This window comes from Squalius cephalus (assembly GCF_949319135.1).
Source record: "Squalius cephalus genome assembly, chromosome: 13".
NCBI classification, from domain to species: Eukaryota; Metazoa; Chordata; class Actinopteri; order Cypriniformes; family Leuciscidae; genus Squalius; species Squalius cephalus.
The window spans coordinates 38,133,090-38,156,533 of NC_137134.1; the positions used below are offsets into that span (position 1 = coordinate 38,133,090).

Genomic DNA, 23,444 nt, shown 5'->3' on the forward strand with positions numbered 1-23,444 from the left:
ACATGGGAGGATTTGAACTTGAAAAACGGAGTGTACTGACGCCTTTCCGTGGTTAAAACAACATTCCTTCTTATGTTTGTTCATGTTTATTTGAGGCTATAAATTAACTAGAAGGAAGAGATGATCGGTTCACGAGCAGCTTTAACTGATGCTCTACACTACAGCGATCTGTCACGGCACATTAAAGAGCCACAATACGGTATTTATTGTTTAAATTTCTTTTAAAAAATGACCAAATTTGAAAGGTGAGACTTTGTTTAATATGTTTAATATCAAACGTAACCGAAAAGTAACCTGGTCTGTCCTGTCTGTCAGCGTGTTGTCAGTCTCCTCTCTGCTCCGCGATGTATTTTTCACTGCGTGAGAACTAGTGATGTTACCCCCAATTTCCACCAACTGCGGAACGGCTGCGGATCCGCTCCGGAACGGCGGCGGAGTCAATAGGTTTCCATTAAAGTCAATGTGTGTATTTTCACTGACTGCGGAACGGCTGCGTTCCGACTCCGGCAATCCGCAGCCCTCCGGAGCAGATACGCAGAGCTTCTATTTTTGCCGGATGCCGGAGAGCTCCGCAGCAATTCAGCACTTATATCGCGCGATCATAAGTGAATTCGCGAGATCTCGTGGGTCCTTGTGACTTCAGCTGTCAGTCATGGTCGCAGCCGTTCCGCAACAAATCCGGACCTAGTGGGTATTGAAGGACAGCGGAGCACGGAGCCGACACGCAGCGGAGCCGATCTGCAGCCGTTCCGCAGTTGGTGGAAATCCGGGGTTACGTCGGACACCGACGCTCCGAAGCTTGCTTCAAACTCGAACGGTCCTTGCAATGAACCCAATAGCATCCAGCTGCAGCCCCGCAGACTCACCTCCGGCTAGACACCACTTGCTGGACACCAGTGGATGGACAGCCTACGTCATTTCCATTTTCTCCGTCATTTCCGTTTCGCCGCTAATTTCCGGTTTCACCGCTGGATGGACAGCAATTTTATTTCCTATTTTCACCTCTGGATTGACATATATTTATTTTATATTTTCACCTCTGGATAGACAGCATATTTAGTTCTCACCTCTGGATGGACAGTATATTTATTTTATATTTTTACCTCTGGATAGACACATATTTATTTTATATTTTCACCTCTGGATTGACATATATTTATTTTCTGTTTTCACCAGTGGATAGACAGCATTCTTTGCAGGCTTAATTGCACACGTCTTTTCCGTATTGTCATTTTACTTTTATGACTTAAAATATATAATATAAAAGCTGTGTGCAAATTGAAATATGATCTTTATCATATCTCTTTACATAAAACAATTCTCAATAATATACTTAATATTATAACATCAATAATTCATGCAAACTGCATTCACAAGAACCACCTTGAAAATATATATTGTTCAGATCATATCACTATTTTTTGTGACTTAAATTCAGCCTAGATCAACGGACTATAACGTTTTGTCAATACAACAGACTTGTACATGTTAATTGACCACAGTTTTTTGCCTTGCCCATTTGTATATTCAATTCTTATTTTTTTTGTAAATGTAACCACTTCTGTTTTTAAAATATACGTAGATTCACATGATCAGACAATTTACCAAACAATCCAGATCAAATTAACACTTCATGGTTTTGCAATATTTATTGGAAATTACACATGGTACAATCTTCACACATCCAAGTGAAAAAAAAAACGTATTTACAATATTAAATCATACCACTCAAAGAACGATTTAATTGGAAAATCTATTGTAGCAACCTAGCTCTAGAATTGAGGCACAAAAGAGTTCACTAATACCTTTAAAAAAACACGACACAGTACCTTGAAAACAAGACGATTTTTTTAACTAGCTAGTTTGTGCATTTGAATTCTGACATGACCTATAAATCATCGACAGTTTATTATTTTTTCTTACCGCTGACATCTGCATGCCGCGTCAAATTTGAAAAGTGAATGACGATACGGAAATGACGTCAATTTGAAAAGTGAATGATGATACGGAAATGACGACTGCTGTCCATCCACTGGTGTCCAGCCACTGGTGTCTAGCAAGAAGTGAGTCTGCGGGGCTGCAGCTGGATGCCTCTCAATGAACCACTGCTTCGGAGCTTGTATCATTACGTCACTAGTCACGTGAAAATGACTTCTGAAGCAAACACACTGGTTCACTCCTGTAGTAAACCACCTGACTGCTTTGACAGCCCAATCCAGTGTTGACAGGTTTGAAACCTGGCGGCTGTATTTCTTATAAAAGTGAAGGTAAAAAAACCAATAGAAACCATTACAGAAATTCTATTGGATTTAATGGTTTTCATGGGAATTTTATTGGTTGTAATGGGAATTATAGTGGTCTCTGTGGGTCTACTGATATGTGTTGGGTTGTATTGGTGGGGGCATTAAATCCTAATGGAATATGTCCCTAACACACTACAAAAAAGAATTATGTTGTGGTTTAAATGGTAAAAGCCAATGGTTCCTATTTTAATATAAACCATTAGAATTTCTGTGATGGTTTCCAACTTTTTTTTAAGCTGGTCTGATCTTCTGTCCTTGTCTAAAGAAATAATTACACACACACATCATGCTTAATGTTTTATTATCAAGGTGAACACATGAAATTCATCAGTATCTGTAAAATTCACCTACATAAATGAGTTTCACAGCACTAACACTGTTTCAGCTTTGATCGCCTCGGTAAAAACACGTAATAAATGGGGCGTTACTTGCATTTTATGGTTGTCAGCTTTGTTGCATTACATTTACTTCACCAGGAGATGGTGCTGCAATTTCTATCTGAATGAAGCTTCGAGTAATGAACCATTTTCGACACAATTGTATCAGAAAGCAATAATGCTTCGAAACGCTTCATTTGGCCATCCCTAGTGAGAACGGCGTAGCTTGTCGGACATAGCGACAGTAACTAAGGGGGGCGGGTCTTTGCGAACGGTCAATTGACACTTTTCACACGCCACACATCCATCCCCCCCCCCAAAAAATTATATAATATTGCCCTGAGAAACATCACGGGACTGAAGAAATGTTGTATTTCACAGGAACGATTCGAACAGAGGAAACATATGTAAGTGCACTTAAAGGGTTTGCTCTAGTTTCAGTATCGTAATTCTGTGAGATTACAGGAGAATAATCAGCTGTTGGCTCTTAAAGTTCAGTCCGACACGGTTAATCCTGTTAATATCTGATGTGTCGAGGGATTAAACCTCTTCACTCAACAGTGGAGTCCAGACGCCGCTCACAGAACCAGAGCCAGCGCTACCGTCATCATCATCATCTTCATCATGATCTCGGGCTGGTCTGGGTCAGGTGACCTTCTGCTCAGAGTTGATCTCGCTGTAGATCTTGTTGACGATATGAGACAGATCTAAAGACTGGGTCAACATCTTCAAGAGCTCCTCGTCCGCCTGGATTCCCTCCATGAACTCATCCAGAGACAGAACCCCTAAACACACACAGTTACAGATTTACACTGCAGCATTAGCATATTCATTATATTAATTCAGAAAGACAGATGCATAGCAAAAACTCCAGTTAATGTTAATGAGATAATTAAGTGATTAATTGATGATTGAGCGTTGTTGAAGACACCTGATGTTAACAAGCTGAATCACCAAAGGAGAAAAATCTACATTTTAAAGTCACCATTATGATGATCAGTGTTTGCTTTAGTTGGGCTCTTGATCGTTAAATTATTAACACTAGATTTTGTTTGGCTGCTGGAACTGAGTTGTAATAGCAAGATGAACAAAGAGAAAAGATGATAAGGTGGTGTTGGTTATGTTTTCACATAATGATCATTTGATCTGAATCACTGAACTCATTTAGAGCCTAATCTCTGAGTTAGGGTTACCCTATTGATCACAGCAGCACTGATGGATGGATGGATGGATGGATGGATGGATGGATAGATAGATAGATAGATAGATTACCATCTCCATTCAGATCAATCTTGTCGAACACCATGTCAGTGAACTCTTCTGCTGAAACCTCCTGCTCTATTCCACTAATGGCTCGAATGGCCTGAAGAGGAGAAACAACAGCAGATGAAAGTGAGTTCAGTGAGTCCTGAGGATCCTCTTACACAGACTCCGAGTCATCATCAGATGATGTTCAGGAGGGTGTCACTGGTTTAATCTGGTTCCTCCAGCAGGAGGCGCTGAAGAGAATCACGTCCTCAAACCTTGAAGATCAGCAGCAGCTCGTCGCGCTCGATGCATCCGCTGCCGTCCATGTCGTAGAGTTTGAAGTACCAGCGTAACTTCTGCTGAACGCCTCCCTTCAGGACCAGACTCAGAGCAGCCACGTACTCCATGAAGTCTATACAGCCGTCCTGACCACACACACACACACACATCAAACTATTATACTGGACCACATATGCATCTGTTTATTCACTATATTGGCAAAAGTTTTGGGACGTCTGCCTTTACATCACATGAACTTTAATGACATCCCATTCTTAATCTGTAGGGTTTGATATAGATTTGACGGATATAACAGCTTCAACTCTTCTGGGAAGGCTTTCCACAGGGTTAGGGAGTGTGTTTGTGGGAATTTTTGACCATTCTTCTAGAAGCTCATTAGTGAGGTCAGGCACTGATGTTGGACGAGAAGCTCTCAGTCTCGCTCTAGTTCATCCCAAAGCTGTTCTATGGGGTTGAGTCCAGTTCCTCCACACCAGACTCCTCATCCATGTCTTTATGGACCTGCTTTGTCAAGTCAAGTCATTTATACAGTGAGGAAAATAAGTATTTGAACACCCTGCTATTTTGCAAGTTCTCCCACTTGGAAATCATGGAGGAGTCTGAAATTGTCATCGTAGGTGCATGTCCACTGTGAGAGACATAATCTAAAAAAAAAATCCAGAAATCACAATATATGATTTTTTAACTCTTTATTTGTATGATAAAGCTGCAAATAAGTATTTGAACACCTGTCTATCAGCTAGAATTCTGACCCTCAAAGACCTGTTAGTCTGCCTTTAAAATGTCCACCTCCACTCCATTTATTATCCTAAATTAGATGCACCTGTTTGAGGTCGTTAGCTGCATAAAGACACCTGTCCACCCCATACAATCAGTAAGAATCCAACTACTAACATGGCCAAGACCAAAGAGCTGTCCAAAGACACTAGAGACAAAATTGTACACCTCCACAAGGCTGGAAAGGGCTACGGGGAAATTGCCAAGCAGCTTGGTGAAAAAAGGTCCACTGTTGGAGCAATCATTAGAAAATGGAAGAAGCTAAACATGACTGTCAATCTCCCTCGGACTGGGGCTCCATGCAAGATCTCACCTCGTGGGGTCTCAATGATCCTAAGAAAGGTGAGAAATCAGCCCAGAACTACACGGGAGGAGCTGGTCAATGACCTGAAAAGAGCTGGGACCACCGTTTCCAAGGTTACTGTTGGTAATACACTAAGACGTCATGGTTTGAAATCATGCATGGCACGGAAGGTTCCCCTGCATAAACCAGCACATGTCAAGGCCCGTCTTAAGTTTGCCAATGACCATTTGGATGATCCAGAGGAGTCATGGGAGAAAGTCATGTGGTCCGATGAGACCAAAATAGAACTTTTTGGTCATAATTCCACTAAACATGTTTGGAGGAAGAAGAATGATGAGTACCATCCCAAGAACACCATCCCTACTGTGAAGCATGGGGGTGGTAGCATCATGCTTTGGGGGTGTTTTTCTGCACATGGGACAGGGCAACTGCACTGTATTAAGGAGAGGATGTTCGGTCTTCCAACATGACAATGACCCGAAGCACACAGCCAGGATAACCAAGGAGTGGCTCTGTAAGAAGCATATCAAGGTTCTGGCGTGGCCTAGCCAGTCTCCAGACCTAAACCCAATAGAGAATCTTTGGAGGGAGCTCAAACTCCGTGTTTCTCAGCGACAGCCCAGAAACCTGACTGATCTAGAGAAGATCTGTGTGGAGGAGTGGGCCAAAATCCCTCCTGCAGTGTGTGCAAACCTGGTGAAAAACTACAGGAAACGTTTGACCTCTGTAATTGCAAACAAAGGCTACTGTACCAAATATTAACATTGATTTTCTCAGGTGTTCAAATACTTATTTGCAGCTGTATCATACAAATAAATAGTTAAAAAATCATACATTGTGATTTCTGGATTTTTTTTTTTAGATTATGTCTCTCACAGTGGACATGCACCTACGATGACAATTTCACACCCCTCCATGATTTCTAAGTGGGAGAACTTGCAAAATAGCAGGGTGTTCAAATACTTATTTTCCTCACTGTATATCGCTTTTAACAATGTAGATTGTTCCAAAGCAGCTTTACATTGATAATAGGAAATTAAAGTAAAGTGTTTAGGCTTTACAGCAGCTCTAGAATAAAGTTATTGTCCAGCTAAAGTTAGTTTGATTGATTCACTTCCGTCGCAACAATCATTAGTTATTAACTTAGGGGCCGCTAACACAACACTGTTTTAACAGAAAACTATTAAGTTCTTTCTGCGCAAACTACAACGCTTTATCTGTAGAGAGGTAAACAGAGGTAAGGAGGCCTTCACAGGGAAGAGCCTAGTGGACATTTCAGGACTGCGCTGTGGTCGTGTCCAGGCGCAGATCCTTCGTCAGATCTGGATACGGCCTGGATCCGGCAGACTGCGGTAAACCTCGGGATAAACACAGACACTAATATTAGCGTAGATGCCATTCTTCTTATGATGTAACGAGTACATCAGGATTTATGGGAAGTGTTCCCGGTTCCAGCTGACCTGATCTATGCAGCGTAACATTGAATTATAGAAGTCTATAATGTATTATGTGAAAGCTAGGTCAAAGAGATGTGTCTTTAATATAGCTTTGAACTGACAGAGTGTGTCTGCTTCCCGGACAATGGTAGGAAGACTGTTCCAGAGTTTTGGTGCTAAATAGGAAAAGGATCTACCGCCAGCAGTCGATTTTCATATTCTAGGTATTATCAAATGGCTGGAATTTTGAGATCGCAATAGACGTGAAGGACTATAATGCGTTAAGAGCTCGCTCAAGTACTGCGGAGCTAAACCATTTAGTGCTTTGTAAGTGATCAGCAATATTTTAAAATTGATGCGATGTTTAATTGATACTTTGCAGTCACGTGATATCTGGCGGGCAACAAACGCGGTTAGTGCATCCAATCGCACAACAACTATCTGGCATGTCGTGTACACCTCAAAACACCAACTTTTGTATATTAAAACTGGCAACGTCCTGGCAAGATCCTTGATTAGTTTACTGGTTTTCGTTGCTAGAGAATGACGTTCTTGCCCGCCAGCCAGTACAACTGACGTCACGTGCAAAGTATCAATAGGGAGCCAGTGCAGTTTTGACAGAACCGGGCTAATATGGTCATACTTCCTGGTTCTGGTAAGAACTCGAGCTGCTGCGTTTTGAACCAGCTGTAGTTTGTTTATTAAGCGTGCAGGGCAACCACCCAGTAGAGCATTACAATAATCTAGCCTTGAGGTCATGAAAGCATGAACTAACTGTCCAGAGTTTTGGTGCTAAATAGGAAAAGGATCTACCGCCAGCAGTCGATTTTGATATTCTAGGTATTATACGGTAACGGTATACCATAACGGTTCGAGAGATATGCGAATAACAGACACACACACACAGACAGACAGACAGACGTTTCTGTAATTTATAGATAGATTGAATATCAAATATTTTTTTCTGGTGACAAATGAAAGCCGTGTTCAGAAATAAAGCCTGGTTCTGAGCACACAAACCCCTCAGTTAACCAGATTAGCGGCTCTGATGGGATTCAGTGAGGATCTCTGACCTGTGCAGTGCTGCTGTTTATCTGACTTTACCGTATTAACATATATATCTCATTACCCACAATCCTCAGCTGAAGGGACGTGAGGAAACGCACCTCATTTAACCCTCGTTATATCAGCACTTATACTGACTTTACACTTACAATTACCTGAAACTCCTGCTATAAATATTAAACAATTCATTACTTTCCTGAAAACAAAACTACGTAACTTACAATGAAACATCAATAACGTTTTAAATATCTGAATAACCAAATATTATTATTAATAATAATAATTGGGTCGTTCCTGGTATTCGGTGTTTTTTTGTCATCATAAAATCATGTAGAAAATCAATTTTGTTTGGTCAAGCTCAGGTAAATAAATTTCACCATTTATTAAGCAAAATAAGTGAAATGGAGGATCACAAATGTCCACCCTGTTTTAGAGACAACTTAAATATTATGATTGTAATTTATGGGCTCTTTGGTATATCAGTAAATAAAATATCAGAAAATATTAATATTGTGCAAGAATTCTACCTACTTTCTCACAAACGCATAATTTTACTTTTTTCGTTTTCAGATACAAATGCCTAAAAGGTGTTTTTGTTTACTTTTTAAAGTACTGCGATATTAATACTCCAGTAAATTTTAATTTTCACTTAATTATTTTGCTGATTTTATGAAATTATTGTAAAAAAAAACAAAAAAAACAATTGCTTAACAGGATGGAAAAGTGATAACAGAGTGGACAAAATAATAACATCCTATATCGCTCACATAACCAGTTACATCATTACTTTAGTTTGAACTGAATTTAGTTTGGAAACAATAATTGCAAAATAACTTTAAATACAAACATGAATTACTTTCACAAACAGATATAACAGGGTGGATATTCTGAGCTAAAATTATAATTGCTAAAAAATAAAAAAAGTAATAATTTAATATATTAGAAAGAATCATTTCTAATATATATATATATGCAACAATAAAAAAATAAATAAAAAAAAAACACCAAAAAAAAAAACCCCAGTAAATAATAAATGCGTTTCTTACATCGTTCATGTCGAAGGTCTTGAACATGGTCGTGACGTACTGGTTTGAGGACTCTGACAGATTCTTCAGCCCGAAGAACTTCTTGAACTCGTAGAACGTGAGCTGACCGGACGGACACTCGGTCATGAACTTCCGGTACCACTGGTGCGACTCGCACGCGTTCAGATCCTCCAGAGACGAACCGGGCGAGTTACCCATGATGCCGCTGTACCGGAGGAGGACCGGGAGAAATCGCCCGTTCGGTCCTGGGTTCCCCTCACATATACACACACACACACACACTGACTGAGAGACGAGCTCAGCGCGCGGGACAGGATGAGTGAGTCTCGACCAATCCCCGCGCGAGGGGCCCGGGATCACCGCTGACGTCACTGTCCTGGCTGGCTGTTGTTTTCAGAGAATTAGCGCGAATTAACGGTCAACTGCACACAGCTGAACCTATCTATCTATCCATTTATCTATCAATCATATATATATATCCATCCGTCCAACCGTTCCTACATATCTATCTGTCCACCCATCCATTCTATCTAACTATCAATCAATTAATTCATCTGATCTATTCATCCAGCTGAAGTGAAGCAAGACAGTAGATAGCATACATCGCGGAGACGTCTGTGAACATCACATTCGAACGACCGTTTTTAGTAGTTAACGAGCCGTCTTCCTTACATCTATACGACGTCTATATGATGAATCTTCAACAGTAGAAATTACACACTGACACAGAGCCGGATCGGAGCGGATCAGTAGACGCGGGGTCTGCATTGTGCCACTCGCATCCAGTGTAAACACGGAAATATATATATATATATTAAATAATTATATCAAATACATACATTGATGGCTCATTGTTCAGTTGATCAGCATACAATTTGACAAGCGTTAAAAACCATTGTTGCATTTTTTCCCTTATACCAGTACATAACAAAAACCTTTATTTAGAGATTTTGCATCGGTTAATGTAGTTTCACTGATCCATTTAGTCTTACTACATTAATATTTACGAGGGGCACCTACACTTAAATAGCTTTTCTTGCTTTCAGCACAGAATAATAAAATATAAGCATATAAGCATGACACACTTAAATAATGCTTTAAATGATTTGCTAAGGGCAACTCTTACTGGTAACAAATCAGAATATATAAATAAATAAAACACAGGAACACTTTCTGGAACCCGTCGTGCACAACAGCCTTTACATGTGTTCGCTTGATCCCTCAGTAGAAAAAAATACATGCAAAAAAATGCACATTTGAGGTAAAGCTCCTTTCGAGTGAACTGGAAGTCTACCTGTGGATTACAGCTGTGGTTCACATCATTACTTGTATCTTGCAGATAAAGCTATCATGCTTGACTTCTGCTAAGAATGTAAAGTGTAGCATAACAAGCTTGATCATTTGAGTAACAATTGAATTGATTCCATGATCCACGGCTTTGTGTCAGCTGGTTCTTCGACTATGCCACGCAGGGAAATAGTTAAATACACACCAAGCCATTTTCATACTTTGTTCGAAATAATGATGATTATAAACTCTCCACGAGCAAGGCAAAGCTGGGAGTGGTAAAGAAACCCCTTGTAGATGTACGAGGAAGAAGCCTCAGGAGGAAACAACATACAAATGTTAATTTGATTCATATTGCCTTTTTTATTTAATGCCATTAACTTTCCGGAGTTGATTAAACCTTAAAACAATCTTTAAATATATTTATTAAAAAAATGAAGGACACAATTTAATGTAGTAACTGCTGAGAGCAGAAAGGTGAATACGGTCACACACATAGCCGCGGGAACATATTTTACCAGGGGGGTGCTGGGGGCGGGGCTTGATATTGCAGGGCGGTGCTATGGTAGAGTTTAAACCCTAATATTAAAGGGGACATATCATGCTAAATCCACTTTTTTAGCCCTTAAATGCATTTTGTTGTATATTTGGAGTGTTTAGAAGTACAGAAAAGTTGAAATTATTCTCTTCAGGTGCTTCATTGATATCTTTATATTCTGTTTTGGTCATATTTTTCAACCTGTTCAGATTTTTCTGTTATCTATGACGTTTTGTGAACTATTACGTCACAGTATTTGCAGCGGAACTGCCAAATAAGGACATTGACTTCCGGCCCAACACTTCGAGCAATCCGCCATTTTTATTTCTCGCTGCAATTTTGTAGTCCAAGCTAAAAGATGCAGAAGTTACGAGAGGGTAAGTTAAAATGTTCGGTTGTTGGATGTAGTAACCCACACGCTTCATTACACCGTCTAATGTAGATGAACTGCCGCGCTTGTGACAGGGCGCATGTTTGACTGAAAGAACGAGCAGAGAGAGAGAGAGACCCGGTCGCACGCACTCTCTCTCTCTTCGGAGCCAGGCGAAAGTGTAAACAAGACTTCACCATCTCCAAACTAGACGCTGTCTTGCTCTCTCTCCCTCGCACATATTAATCAAAATAAATCGACACGGTGGTAAAAGGTCGGAAGACCAAAGTTTCATGTGTAAATACAGTAACACACCATTGCGATACATCCATATGAAGACGTTGTTCTACAGGTTCGTCGTCTTCATTTTCATCTCGCTCCGGCTCCGACTCTGGCTCGAACATGGACAAGTCTTCCGTTGTTGACATTTTGTTAATAACGTGTGAATAAAAAGTTTCTGTGCCGCTAGATAATCGTATCTCTGCTATCAAACTACAAAAATGGCCGAACGGGGTGGAGTTGAACCTCTGCAAACTGGAGAGGGGGCGGGGTATGAAGTGTCTCAATTGTATTTAAAGAGACCGCACCAAAACGAGTTGCTCTCAGACGCACATCAGAAAAGGGGTAGAAAAGGGGCCTGTGGAGCTATAATAATGAGGAATTCAGACCCAAGCATTGCAGTTCTGCTTTATATAGACTACAAATGTATGATTTATATGTAAAAAGGAACGATTTAAAAGCATGATATGTCTCCTTTAAACAGCCCAAACAAAAAGATGAACATACAAATGAATGAGTACAGAGTTGTGAGAACGCTCAGAACTCATGATACATAAAAAAAAAAAAAAAAAAATTCCTTTTCCTTTAAAAACCTTACTTATCGGGCTTATGCTACTCTGACCAATGCCTGAACTTCGTATTTTGAGCACTTCTTGCGTTGTTTTTTTTTTTTTTTTTTTTTGCCTTTTCACGATGACTCGCTTAAATTAACTTAATTTGGACAAAAGCGTCTGCTAAATGACTAAATGTAAATGTAAAAAGCACAGCACACAAATCTGCATATTACCTTATGATACTCACTCAGGAGTGCTGGTTCACACAGAAAGCATAATATTTCAAAGCGAAAACGCAACGGGGGAAAACGCAAGGTCTCGAGGCGCGTTTATTTTAACTTGAGTGCTGCGTTTCGAGAATGCTGTGTCATGCGCGAGACGCGAGCACAACAGTTAAACACGAGTAGTGCGTTCACACTGAAAAACAATGGAAAAGTAGCAGAGTGGCATGGTTGATGTTCTGTGTGCATTAAATGAGCATTAAATGAGTGTCAAATCAGTTCTGAGATGTTGGTCCTCAACCAGTGTCACGTCACTCACTCCATGCAAGATCGGCTTATTGCCATATGAAATATATATTTCTTATATATATATATAGAGTCGTAAAACCCTATTCGACAACATATAAAAACGAAATAATCTTTAGAGTAATTTTATAAAGGTTGAAGGTGTTCTTAAAAAACAGGTTGAAAAACAAAAAGTTATTTAAAAGTCATATCATCTTAAAGGGTTAGTTCACCCAAAAATTAAAATTCTGTCAGTAATTACTCGCCCTCATGTTGTTCAACAGCGTAAGACATTCGTTCATCTTCGGAACACAAATTAAGATATTTTTGATTAAATCTGAGAGCTGTCTCACTCCTCCATAGGCTTCTAAGGGACTGAAACTTGCTGGCCCAGAAAATGTATTAAAGACATCGTTAATATAGTCCAAGTGACTCCAGTGGCTCGATCTTAAGTTTATAAAGTGACGAGAATACTTTTTGTGCGCTAAAACAAACAAAAATAACAACTTTATTCCACTATTCATTTCCTTCTCTCTGGGCCTCGAGTGAGTTCACGTAGTGTTTAAGCGTAGCGCGTCTGTGTTGCACGTCACCACGTAGGCTCACTATTGGCCGATGCTGGTCATGTGTGTGATACGTGGTGACGTGCAACACAGACGCAGAATTTACATTTTTGGGTGAACTAACCCTTTAAATTCCAATGTAGTGAAACAGCTGTCGTCAGGGCCCTCAGCCCCCCTAGTTCCCGCGGCCATGGTCACACATAAGGTCCAGTCAGGACTCTGGCTTTCGCTGATGAGCTGGTGCTGATTGGAGAATCTTGGAGGATACGGCCCACAACTGGCTCCTGCTGGACGAGTTCTGCCAGAACACCACATCAGAAACTTCCCTTCCCTAGGAAGTGTTGAAGCTACCATAATACCGGCCTCAAGCATGGCTGACACTGGTCATGGACTGCTCTTGGTGAAACCCTGATGGTGACGGTGGACTACAGCTGGATCTGCGCTTCTGAGCATCACCGTCTCCTGAGCCGCTGGAGAAAACAACATGAGGAAGAGGTTAGAGCTTTCTATAAGGAAACTTACTGTGGGTTTAAATACTTACTTCTCACAAACAACATTGGGCAGTGAACACCATGTGAAATACAGAAACATGAACACAATACGGTCATCTTACTAGACACTGCACAGCTGAGGCTCTGAGGTCAGACTGAACACGATTCTCACAGTGTTTCATTTAAAAATTAAAGTATATATTTTGTTTTGCTCATTTGTATTGCTGTGAAAGCTGACAGTAATGACTAATAATTACCATACATTCATCACCACAGAGCAACCAACCCAAAGCGGCCCTGTGTGTGTGTTGCACAGTTTTCATTTAGGACACTTTTTTTCATATATGCACACACAAATGCACGCATTCATAGGCACATACACATGCACACACTACATGCTTAGATACGTGAAAGAGTAACGGCCATCCGCCTCCCAAGTTTCATTAAAAATCATCCCAATCCCCTCTCCTGCTGTCTAAACACTTCTTTCGCCATGTATTTGTTTGTTTCTTTTATTATTTTATGCAATCCAAAACACTCTAACCTGCCGCGCGTCGTATCTCTCTGTTCAGATCCTTCCTTCCCGCGCTGCTGTCATTTGCAGACGGAAAGCATGACATTACCGTTATCGACATAATTATCGTTATCATTTCATTGCCCTATGCTTGGGTTATTTGAAGCACTGTCTCCGCTCCTGTCAGGTTTGTGGTCTGTGGACTCAAATAATCCTCTCTTCTCCACTCATAAACGCTGATGCTAGTTCAGATTTGACGCCTTCAAGTCCCGCCTTGATTGGACTCGTCACGTCAATTGTGATACGACATTTATTTAGTTGTATGGACGTCGCCATCTTTGATACCTTACTCACCGTCGCTATAATTATAGGTAACGGTCACAAACAGAATACATGCTTGACTTTGCTTACTTGTCCATCCAGACAGCATTCAAGACGCTTAAAGCTTGGTCATATTGAGTTCATCCTCCTCTAGTGGTCTACTGGTCCCCAGTGGGAGTCTGCCGAGAGGAGTGGTGTCCGGACCCTGATCCAGACTGACACATGAATCTATTTTAGGGTTGGGCCATGTGACACTTTATAAAACAGTTCCAGTCCTTGATTCTGATTGGTCAGTAGCTGTGTTTTATTCACCATAAAGCTTTTCACGATTCATGATTATGACACTTTATGTTATATTCTCAACTTTTTATGTCAGTTTTCTCGTAATTATGACATAAAAGTTATGTTGTATGTAATAATTATGAAATTTATTTTTAATAATGTATTTTTCTCTACACTGTAAAATGTGATCTCACATACAGCTCTAATGAACACAATTTAAACCTCACCTGTGTTTCATTTCTCAGCATCTTTTCAAAGTGTCGCCAAACACTGGAAGACGGCCACTGCACATCTGACATTATCCAGAACACATGGTTTAACACATGAACACTGTCCTCCTCAGCTTTCAAGGTCAATTATTAGTTGTGTCTGGCTGTTGCTGAAATGAAAATGCTTTTTTGAGGTTTGTAAGTTATGGGGTAACGCCCTGTCAATGGAGGAACTTACCCACTTATCCTCCTTCCTCAGCTCCAGTGGGCGTCCCTCAGGCAGAGAGCATCATGGGTGATCCACCGGACACACGGGGTAAAGGAGCATAATCAGGCATGAGGGAATCAAACACATTCACAACATTTAAAGACAATCTAATACTTAATATGTATATATATATATATTGTGACGGATGTCTTGTCTCCCTTGTAATCAGCGCCACCCCGTCCCTTAATTGTCCGCCCTTCGCCAGGTTCCCGACTGGAGTGTGTGTGGGTGAAGAGGAGGGGCGCTGCACAGGAGAACTGGTGTGTGATGAGGCACACCTGACGAGAATGAAGCCTCATCACCGCCGCTGTTAAATGTAGAGCGCGCCTCTCCTCGAGAGACCGGTCTCTCCCCTGTGCATGCACACTGGTGTCCTCGAGGGTCCAGTACGGGAGTGGGAGGGATTCCCGCGCCGCCAGAGCTGTGAGTCGCCGACCCGCGGTCCGAACGGAGAACATGCGTGACGCCGCTGACGGGCTAGGACGCCGGGCCGCTATTCCCCTCCGTTGTCGGGGCCTATAGAAGAGGACTAGCCGCGATGCCGAAGCCGCCGCCCCCTCGCCTGTTTGGACTCTCCTGTTTGCTATTCGATTGCTTCGTATATCTTTCTGTTTTGAATCATTATTTACTATCATTCCTTGCTGTTTATACTGCTAAATATAACTTACTCAACATCACACATTAACCTGACATAGCTAGCTATAAAAACTACATCATTATTGCTAGCACAACACGCTAGTAATTCGCTAGCCTGTTAGCGTGTCATCCGCGCGCTCTTTACTTATTTATTTTTCTTGCGCCTTTTACGAGTCCATCAAACAACTTAGGTGAGTAGGATCAGTCAACAAACACGGTGAGTCATGTCATCTTCTCCTCTTATTGTTACTTGCACCTCATGCAACATGTTTAGCATATCCTTCTCTGTCAGCACAGGATTTACATGTGATAAATGCAGGGAGATAGTAAAGCTGACGGGGAAGATTTCAGAACTAGAGACACGCATCCAAACTTTAATCAAGGATAGTAAGAGTGCAAGGGCTTTAGATACTGCTTTGGATGTGACTAGCTTAGTGAACTCTGTACACTGTTTGGTTCTGGCTGAAGTAGAGCCCGTGCAGCAGCGCGACTGGGTGACGGTGAGGCGCTATAGTCGCGGGACAAAACACCACTCTTCCGTTCCAATAGCAACATTAAACAGGTTCTCCCCACTCAGTTAGTGTCTCGTTACATCATAAGAAGAATGGCTTCTACGCTAATTTTAGTGTTTTTGTTTATCCCGAGGTTTTCCCACAGCCTGCTGGATCCAGGCCGTGTCCAGATCTGACGAAGGACCTTCACCTGGACCCGATGTCATAGCAGGGTGCTAAAGTGCCAGCTAGTTTCTCCTTGTGGAGGATCCCTTTACCACTCTACAGATAAAGCGTTGTTGGGAAAATTTGGTTCGCGTATCTACCTCGACGTGATACAATTCTGTATCAAAAATGTTAAGGCCAGACAGGTAGTTTTTTAAGACTTGGTTTGTAGGGAATTACAAACCTGCGCACATATATTCAAACGCGCATACCAATAGACTGAACTCGTAATACGCATGTGCATGCCATCGGCGTTCTCACTGGTTTCGCGTTTAAAGTCTGTGTAGAGTTTCCTGTTAAAACGGTGTCGTGTTAGCGGCCCCTAAGTTAATAACTAATGATCGTTGCGACGGAAGTGAATCAATCAAACTAACTTTATCTGGAAAATAACTTTATTCAAGAACTGCTATAAAGCCAAAACAATCTCTGTTACTTTAAACTATCCTTGTATCTCTGTAAAGCTGCTTTGGAACAATCTACATTGTTAAAAGCGCTATATAAATGAAGATGACTTGACTTGACTCGCGCCTCAGACCAAGGAGAGTCAGAGAGAGAAGCGCGTGCGACCGCCGGACACCGCCCTCTTACCTGGACCCGTCCCATCTCTTCACTACCCTTCCTTCACGATTCCCTGGCACAACGAGGACACCAAATCCCCTTTTATTTCTACACTTTATTTCCCCATTTTTGGAAATTTTTTGTTTGTTTAATTTAATAAATACCTTTCCGAGGCTTGACGCCACTCCCACTGTGTCTGTCGTTTGCTCCTCCCGCCACAATATATATATAATGACATTATCTGTTCAATCAATAGTGCAAATTTGTTCTGTCCTGAGACCTTCAGCGAACCACCAAGGACGAGAGGAGAGGGCGTTTCCTACAAATGATCATTTTTACATATATTGTTTAATGCTGTTATGAAAATGCAGCAGCATTTCAGTTTTTACTCACACGTGTCCGAGTCTCTAGAGGGAAACCGGCGCTTTCTCCCGCAGACGCAGAACGATGAAGAGGACAACGTCTCTCCACTCGCACTGAAGACGAGAGCGGCTGTAACAGGGTTATCACACAGAGTTATGCAGAGAATGAGAATCAGCTGAACTTTCAACCTACAGCTATAGGAGAAGCCACTGTATATATTCATTTTTTATATAATTAGTGACCGACTTGCGTCTCAAAGCGCGCAGACGAAACACACAGTTCTCCTGTTTTCGGAGGCAGACGCAGTCGTGTGAGTCAGTGCTGGGAGATCATTACACTGAACCACTTTGATGACAGACTTTGCTCAGTCGTTTCAGAGCGACAACCATAGACAGTAAAATAAATGGACAGAGCGACCCCATTGGATTCAACGGAGAAAAGTGAAGTCAATTAAGCACTCACTTCCTGATGGCTGAGCGACTGCGCAGACTCACACTGAGCTTGATGACGTAGATGTGACGTGAGCAAACCGTCTGTCTTCTAGTAGCTGTGCCGAGAGAAATCTCAATCATTCCCTTCCGAAACTTGCAAAGGCGGAGAGTGTGAGTAGGAGGTGTCCATGAGCTGGAGCAGGAGACACTTTTGCTAGGTATTCTGATTAATTATTTTGTCATTTTGCCTCCACGTCCCCCCGATTGCCCGCGAGCTTCTCCTCCTGTCCATACGGTAATCTCTCTACTGTGCGACAGAGAGTCGCGTGGTTATGACGCAATCATTAGCCTATTTTTACAAAAACGGCTTCTACGGGGCCATAACGTAAGATACAAGGTAATGGAGCCTTTTATACATTGTCGTGTTTCTTTAGAAATAAATAATGGACAAATGGAGTCTTTAAACGCCTCAGATGTAAAGTTATTCGCTGTCAAAGTGACGGCAAAATGGGAGTCAATGGAATGCTAACAGCAGGTGATGGTCCGCTAATCAATGGCGGCGCCCGGGGAAGCTTCAGTGTTTTCCGAAACATTGGCCCCCGGTGACAACTAGCATTTCAGAGGCGATGCAACGAGATCGGTCCGCTGGTCAGTCCAGTTATGCGTCCCATCATTGAGTTATGAGACTTTTTTGATGCGCATAGTGGAATTTATTCAGTAAATGTGTTTCTATCGTAGTTTTATGCAAATGTTTTCTTAATGGAGAAAAAGTTTATGCGACTCGATTGAGAACATGCGTTTTTTATGCATGTTTTTTTAATTTATGGACATTTTGGCCTTTTCATCCAGCGTTTTTTTTTTTTTTATGCAAATAATATTCATATTCAATTATGCTAATAGATCATATCTAATGTTTGCTTTTTTTCCCCTCAAAATTGCACGTTTATATCTTGCAGTTCAGACTTTATTTGCAATTGCAAGAAAAAAATGCAAGAAATTGTAAGAACATAAACTCGTAATTGTGAGCAAAAAGTCAGAATTGAGAGATAGATAAAATTACCTCCTTTATTCTGTGTTGGAAACAACCCTACATGAGTGTGTGTGTGTGTGTGTGTGTGTGTGTGTGTGTGTGTGTGTGTGAGCCGTCTGACAGCACTACATGAGAGTGTGTGTGAGCCACATGAGTGCGTGTGTGTGTGTGTGTGTGTTACACCCCTGGAAAGGGGAATAATGAATAATAAAACACAGGACACGGTGTTACTTCCCTCACGTCCAGTGTAATAATGCATTTCTTTTACAAGAACAATAATTCAACAATACATAATATTACAAAGTTATTATTAAATGCAAAATCAGCACTAGATAAACACTTTACACTAACCGACAAAATATCACTGCAAAGTACAAATGCAACTGGTAACTTTAAATACGTGGAACAGGCTGTATTATTCCTCTTATATACATAGAAGCTGAACAGACTAATTAACAAACATGAATTTAATTACTCTAATATTTAACACACCTATAACCACACTGATAGTTTAGCAATTAACATCACTCTTCTCAACTACACAAAATAATATAACATATTCCAGTTATTTATCATTAAACACATCTTCTCTTTAAGTGCTGAACTCTGCACATGAACCGTATAGTTGTCTATCACCACCATGCGATGTACACCACGTGATGCAGCTAGCAAAATAACTATAGTGGAGCTTACGTTAAGCAGCACTTACTCAAAACAATAACAATTATACAGACAAGTTTGACTTCTAGCTTATTTCTTAGACTACAGAGGACATAAATACAGACATAAAATGCATTCATAAACAGATTTTACCTGGAAAGGGGAATAATGAATAATAAAACACAGGACACGGTGTTACTTCCCTCACGTCCAGTGTAATAATGGACGAGCAGGCGCAACACGCGTCCCTTGCGATGCGTCAGGCATAATCAACCGATTCCCGATTAAACACAAACTTTGAATAGCAACCACATGAAAACAAGGTGCAACAATAAATGAGCAGAGTAACTTTTAAATAATGCCGTTTTTGACACGTTATTGTGCTAATGCATCATCTTATGACTCTTTAACTTGAAGACCAAAGTAATCGCTAATAGATCAATCAATCAGGAAATCACAGTGCTATTACTCTTACCAGTATTCTATTTATGGACATGAATTATGATGTGCTCTTCACCCTTTTTTTTAAGTACTTCTATGAATTAAAGAAAATTGCTTATTTTCCTCTTTTTAACACAAAGAATTACATATAATGAACTTTTCTGACTGTAAACATTCTCATAACCATTACACACTCCCCTTCAACACAAATGTCGTCCTCGACATTCAAATATTAAAGCAGTCCCATTAGCAGTAGTGCATAAAATGCAACCGTACACAGTCCATATAAAGGCATTTGGCCCCCTCAAAGTCCTTGTGTTTTTGCAATGGAGTGTGTTGTGAGTGTGTCACAATTGCTTGAACAGTCCATTGTGAATGTGTTTATATGTTTTTCTTCAGAGTCACAAGTGTGTGTGTTTCTGGGCATGTTCCATTTGTAGAACAGTTCTGAAGTGTATGTGTGTGTGTGTTCAATGTCCCAAGGGTCCATAAAAGTGAATGTGTGTGGATGTGAAACAGTCCATCAAATGTTTTTAAATCACCCATACAAGAAAACAGGGTGATAGGTGGGAATCTGATCAGGATTTGGCCACATGGCCCCGGGTTGGTGGGGTCCATAGTGTTGCACAGGATCACACCTGTATGTGGGCCTGGCTAGGAGTCCTAGGCTGTAACAAGCTGGAAAACCAAGTTCATCATAGGTGAATCGCTTTGGGGGTCGTCGTCCTCTCCTTGGCCGGTCTTGGAATTGTACATTCTCACTGTGACTTTCACATGGGGGAGGTGACAAAGGTGGCAGTACAAGGCTGTCTCCAAGAGTCTCCAGCTCCTCAGGTGCCTCATCTCTGCCCTGTGAATCAATCCTGCCCGGTTCCTCCTCAAGCTGCAGCACCTTGCCATGTTCCTGTCCTTGTTCATCATGTGCTCTAGTGGACTCAGTGTCTGCTAGCTGATAGGTGGGTTCCTCCTCATCACATGTCTGTGGAGCATCACATGTCCTGTTCAGAAGGGGCTGTGAAGGTGGGTAATAGAACCATTCATCCTCCGAGTCCTCATCGCTGTCATTCTGTTGGCTATTAGTTTCCTGTTCATTTGTCTGTTTTGAAGATTTTGTCTTCGGCCTAGCAACTTTAAGAGGAACTTCAAGGGGTAAATGGTCACATGGGAGCAACAGATTGCGGTGCAGGATTCTGCTATCTCTTCCTTTTCCTTGTTCTGGAACAACTTCGTACACTGGAGCATCTTTGTTTACACGTCGTACAACCTTGTGGATCGTGTCCTCCCAATGGCTGCGGAGCTTGCCAGTTCCTCCTCTTGGAGTCAAGTTTCTAACCAAAACACGGTCTCCTGCTTCCAACTCTGAGCTCTTTATTTTGCAATCATAGTTTCTTTTCCCTCTTTCAGCAGATTTTCTTGCATTGTTCCTTGTTATCTCGTAGGCTTCTTGCATTCCTTCACGCCACTTTCTCATGTACTCTCTGTGATCAGGCGTGCCGGTTTCTGGTGTCAGACGGAATAGTATGTCGACTGGCAGCCTTGGGGTCCTCCCAAAAAGGAGATAAAAGGGGGAAAAGCCAGTAACTTCACATCTTGTACAGTTGTATGAAAAAACTAATTTGTTCATTGAGTCTTTCCAGTTTGATTTCTCCTTCTCTGTGAGAGTTCTCAGCATCTGTATGAGTGTGCGGTTAAAACGCTCAACCTGTCCATTACCTTGAGGATGGTATGGCGTTGTTCGCGAGCCTAGTACTCCAGATGTCTTTTTCAGTTGTGCCAGAAGCTGGTTTTGGAATTCACCTCCTTGATCGTGATGAATACGTTGAGGAAACCCGAACCTTAATGCGTAATCATTAAAAAGTTTATCTGCCACTGTTTTTGCTGACTTGGATGTTGTGGCGTAGGCTTGGGCGAATCTGGAGAAATGATCTATAACAACTAAGATATACTCGTACCCGCCTGCACACTTGTCAACGTGTAAGAAATCAATGGACACTAACTCAAAAGGCTGGGTTGTCACAATATTAGTTAGGGGTGCCCTAGTCTCTCGGGTGGGTTTCTTTTGTTTCAAGCATGAACAGCTACGAGTCACATAGTGGTCGATGTCACGCTGCATATAAGGCCAAAAGAAGCGCTCTCTTACCAATGAGGTGGTTCTGTCGACTCCTTGGTGCCCCATATTATCATGCAGTTCCTTCAAGATGGTTGCCTTGTACTTGTCAGGCAGAACAAGTTGTGTTCGGGTAGCTGTTTTTCGACGCAGGATACCATCATCATCTAAGGTGAGTTTTTCCCATTCACTGATGAGCCTTTTACTCTGTGAACTGAATGATTTCAGCTGTTTACTGTCAGGTTTTTTGTTCAACTGACGACACTCAATAACTGGGCTGATATCTTTGTCTTCTTTCTGGGCTTGACAAATCTCTGATGGAGAGAGAGGCTGATGCTCCGGCCTACCAATTTCATTGCATTGAATGGACAGTGCCATAGACCACACAGCGTTGGAATCTGGGTCCTCAACTGACTGTACAACTGCTTGTACTGAACGAGATGACATTTCCTCAGTACAGTGTTCCATCATGGCATCCAAATCCAGTGGCATCCTTGAGAGCACGTCGGCATCCGTGTTTTCTTTCCCGGGTCGATATCGGATAGTGAGGTGAAAATCCGCCAATTCAGCAACCCACCGGTATCCAGTTGCGTTTAATTTTGCTGTGGACAAGACATAGGTAAGCGGATTGTTATCCGTATACACAGTACAGGATGAGCCTATTAAATAGTCTCTGAATTTTTCACACACCGCCCATTTAAGGGCGAGGAACTCCAATTTGCCGGAGTGGAAATGGTAGTTTTTCTCAGGCTCAGTGAGGGTTCGGGATGCATATGCTATTACACGCATTTTTCCTTCCTGTTCCTGATATAAAACTGCCCCCAGACCCAGATTGGAAGCGTCTGTGTGTAGGACAAAGGGTTTGTTAAAGTCAGGGAAGGCAAGGATTGGCGGCTCTACAAGGTGATCCAAGAGTTCCTCCAGCAAGTGCTGATGTCTCTCTGTCCATACAATGGGGTGGTTGGAAGATGCCCCACTTTGTTTTCTTTTATTCGGTCTTGTTCTGGGGCCACGTTTGTCATTCCTTTCTAAGTCAGCAGGAGCTTTCATGAGGTTATAAAGGGGGGCAGCGATTCGAGAGAAATCTCGGATATACTGACGATAATAACTGAGGAGACCCATGATGGCTCTTAGTTCTCCCACTGTGGCTGGCTGCTTGTCTTTTAGGGCTCTGACAGCTAGGGTATCAGCAGGGTCGATTTTACTGCCCTCCGATGAAATGACACGCCCAAGGTAGCGAACCTCTCGTCTAAATATCTCACACTTGGCTGGTTTCAACTTTATACCCTGTGCTCTTAATCTTCTCAGCACAGCCCTGACATGTTCTACATGGCTCTCAAATGACTTACTGAACACCAATACGTCATCAAGATAAGGAATGCAAATTTCATCCCTGAGCCCTTCCAGACATTCTTCCATGCATCGCTGGAAGGCGGCTGGTGCGTTCATTAAGCCGAAGGGTAT

The 23,444-nt window shown here is 41.7% G+C and overlaps 1 protein-coding gene across 1 annotated transcript; it reads right to left on the bottom strand.

The window, feature by feature from the left end:
• Positions 1 to 2,588: 2,588 nt before the first annotated feature.
• LOC307170067 (guanylyl cyclase-activating protein 1-like) lies at positions 2,589 to 9,193 on the bottom strand. The gene is made up of 4 exons (XM_079891073.1): positions 8,857 to 9,193; positions 4,204 to 4,353; positions 3,953 to 4,043; positions 2,589 to 3,465 (listed from the first exon to the last, which is right to left on the bottom strand). The coding sequence occupies exons 1-4, from the start codon at positions 9,052 to 9,054 to the stop codon at positions 3,326 to 3,328; spliced, it is 579 nt and encodes a 192-aa protein (XP_079747199.1). The 5' UTR covers positions 9,055 to 9,193; the 3' UTR covers positions 2,589 to 3,325.
• Between the last annotated feature and the right edge of the window lie 14,251 nt (positions 9,194 to 23,444).

Excerpts from the sequence above, each read along its gene's own strand:
- LOC307170067 (XM_079891073.1), bottom strand. The coding sequence starts at position 9,054 with ATGGGTAACTCGCCCGGTTCGTCTCTGGAGGATCTGAACGCGTGCGAG. Across the intron at positions 4,354-8,856 it reads AGACCTTCGACATGAACGAT|GACGGCTGTATAGACTTCAT; the intron begins GTAAGAAACGCA and ends GTGTGTGGTCAG. Across the intron at positions 3,466-3,952 it reads GATTGATCTGAATGGAGATG|GGGTTCTGTCTCTGGATGAG; the intron begins GTAATCTATCTA and ends GTGTGTGTTTAG.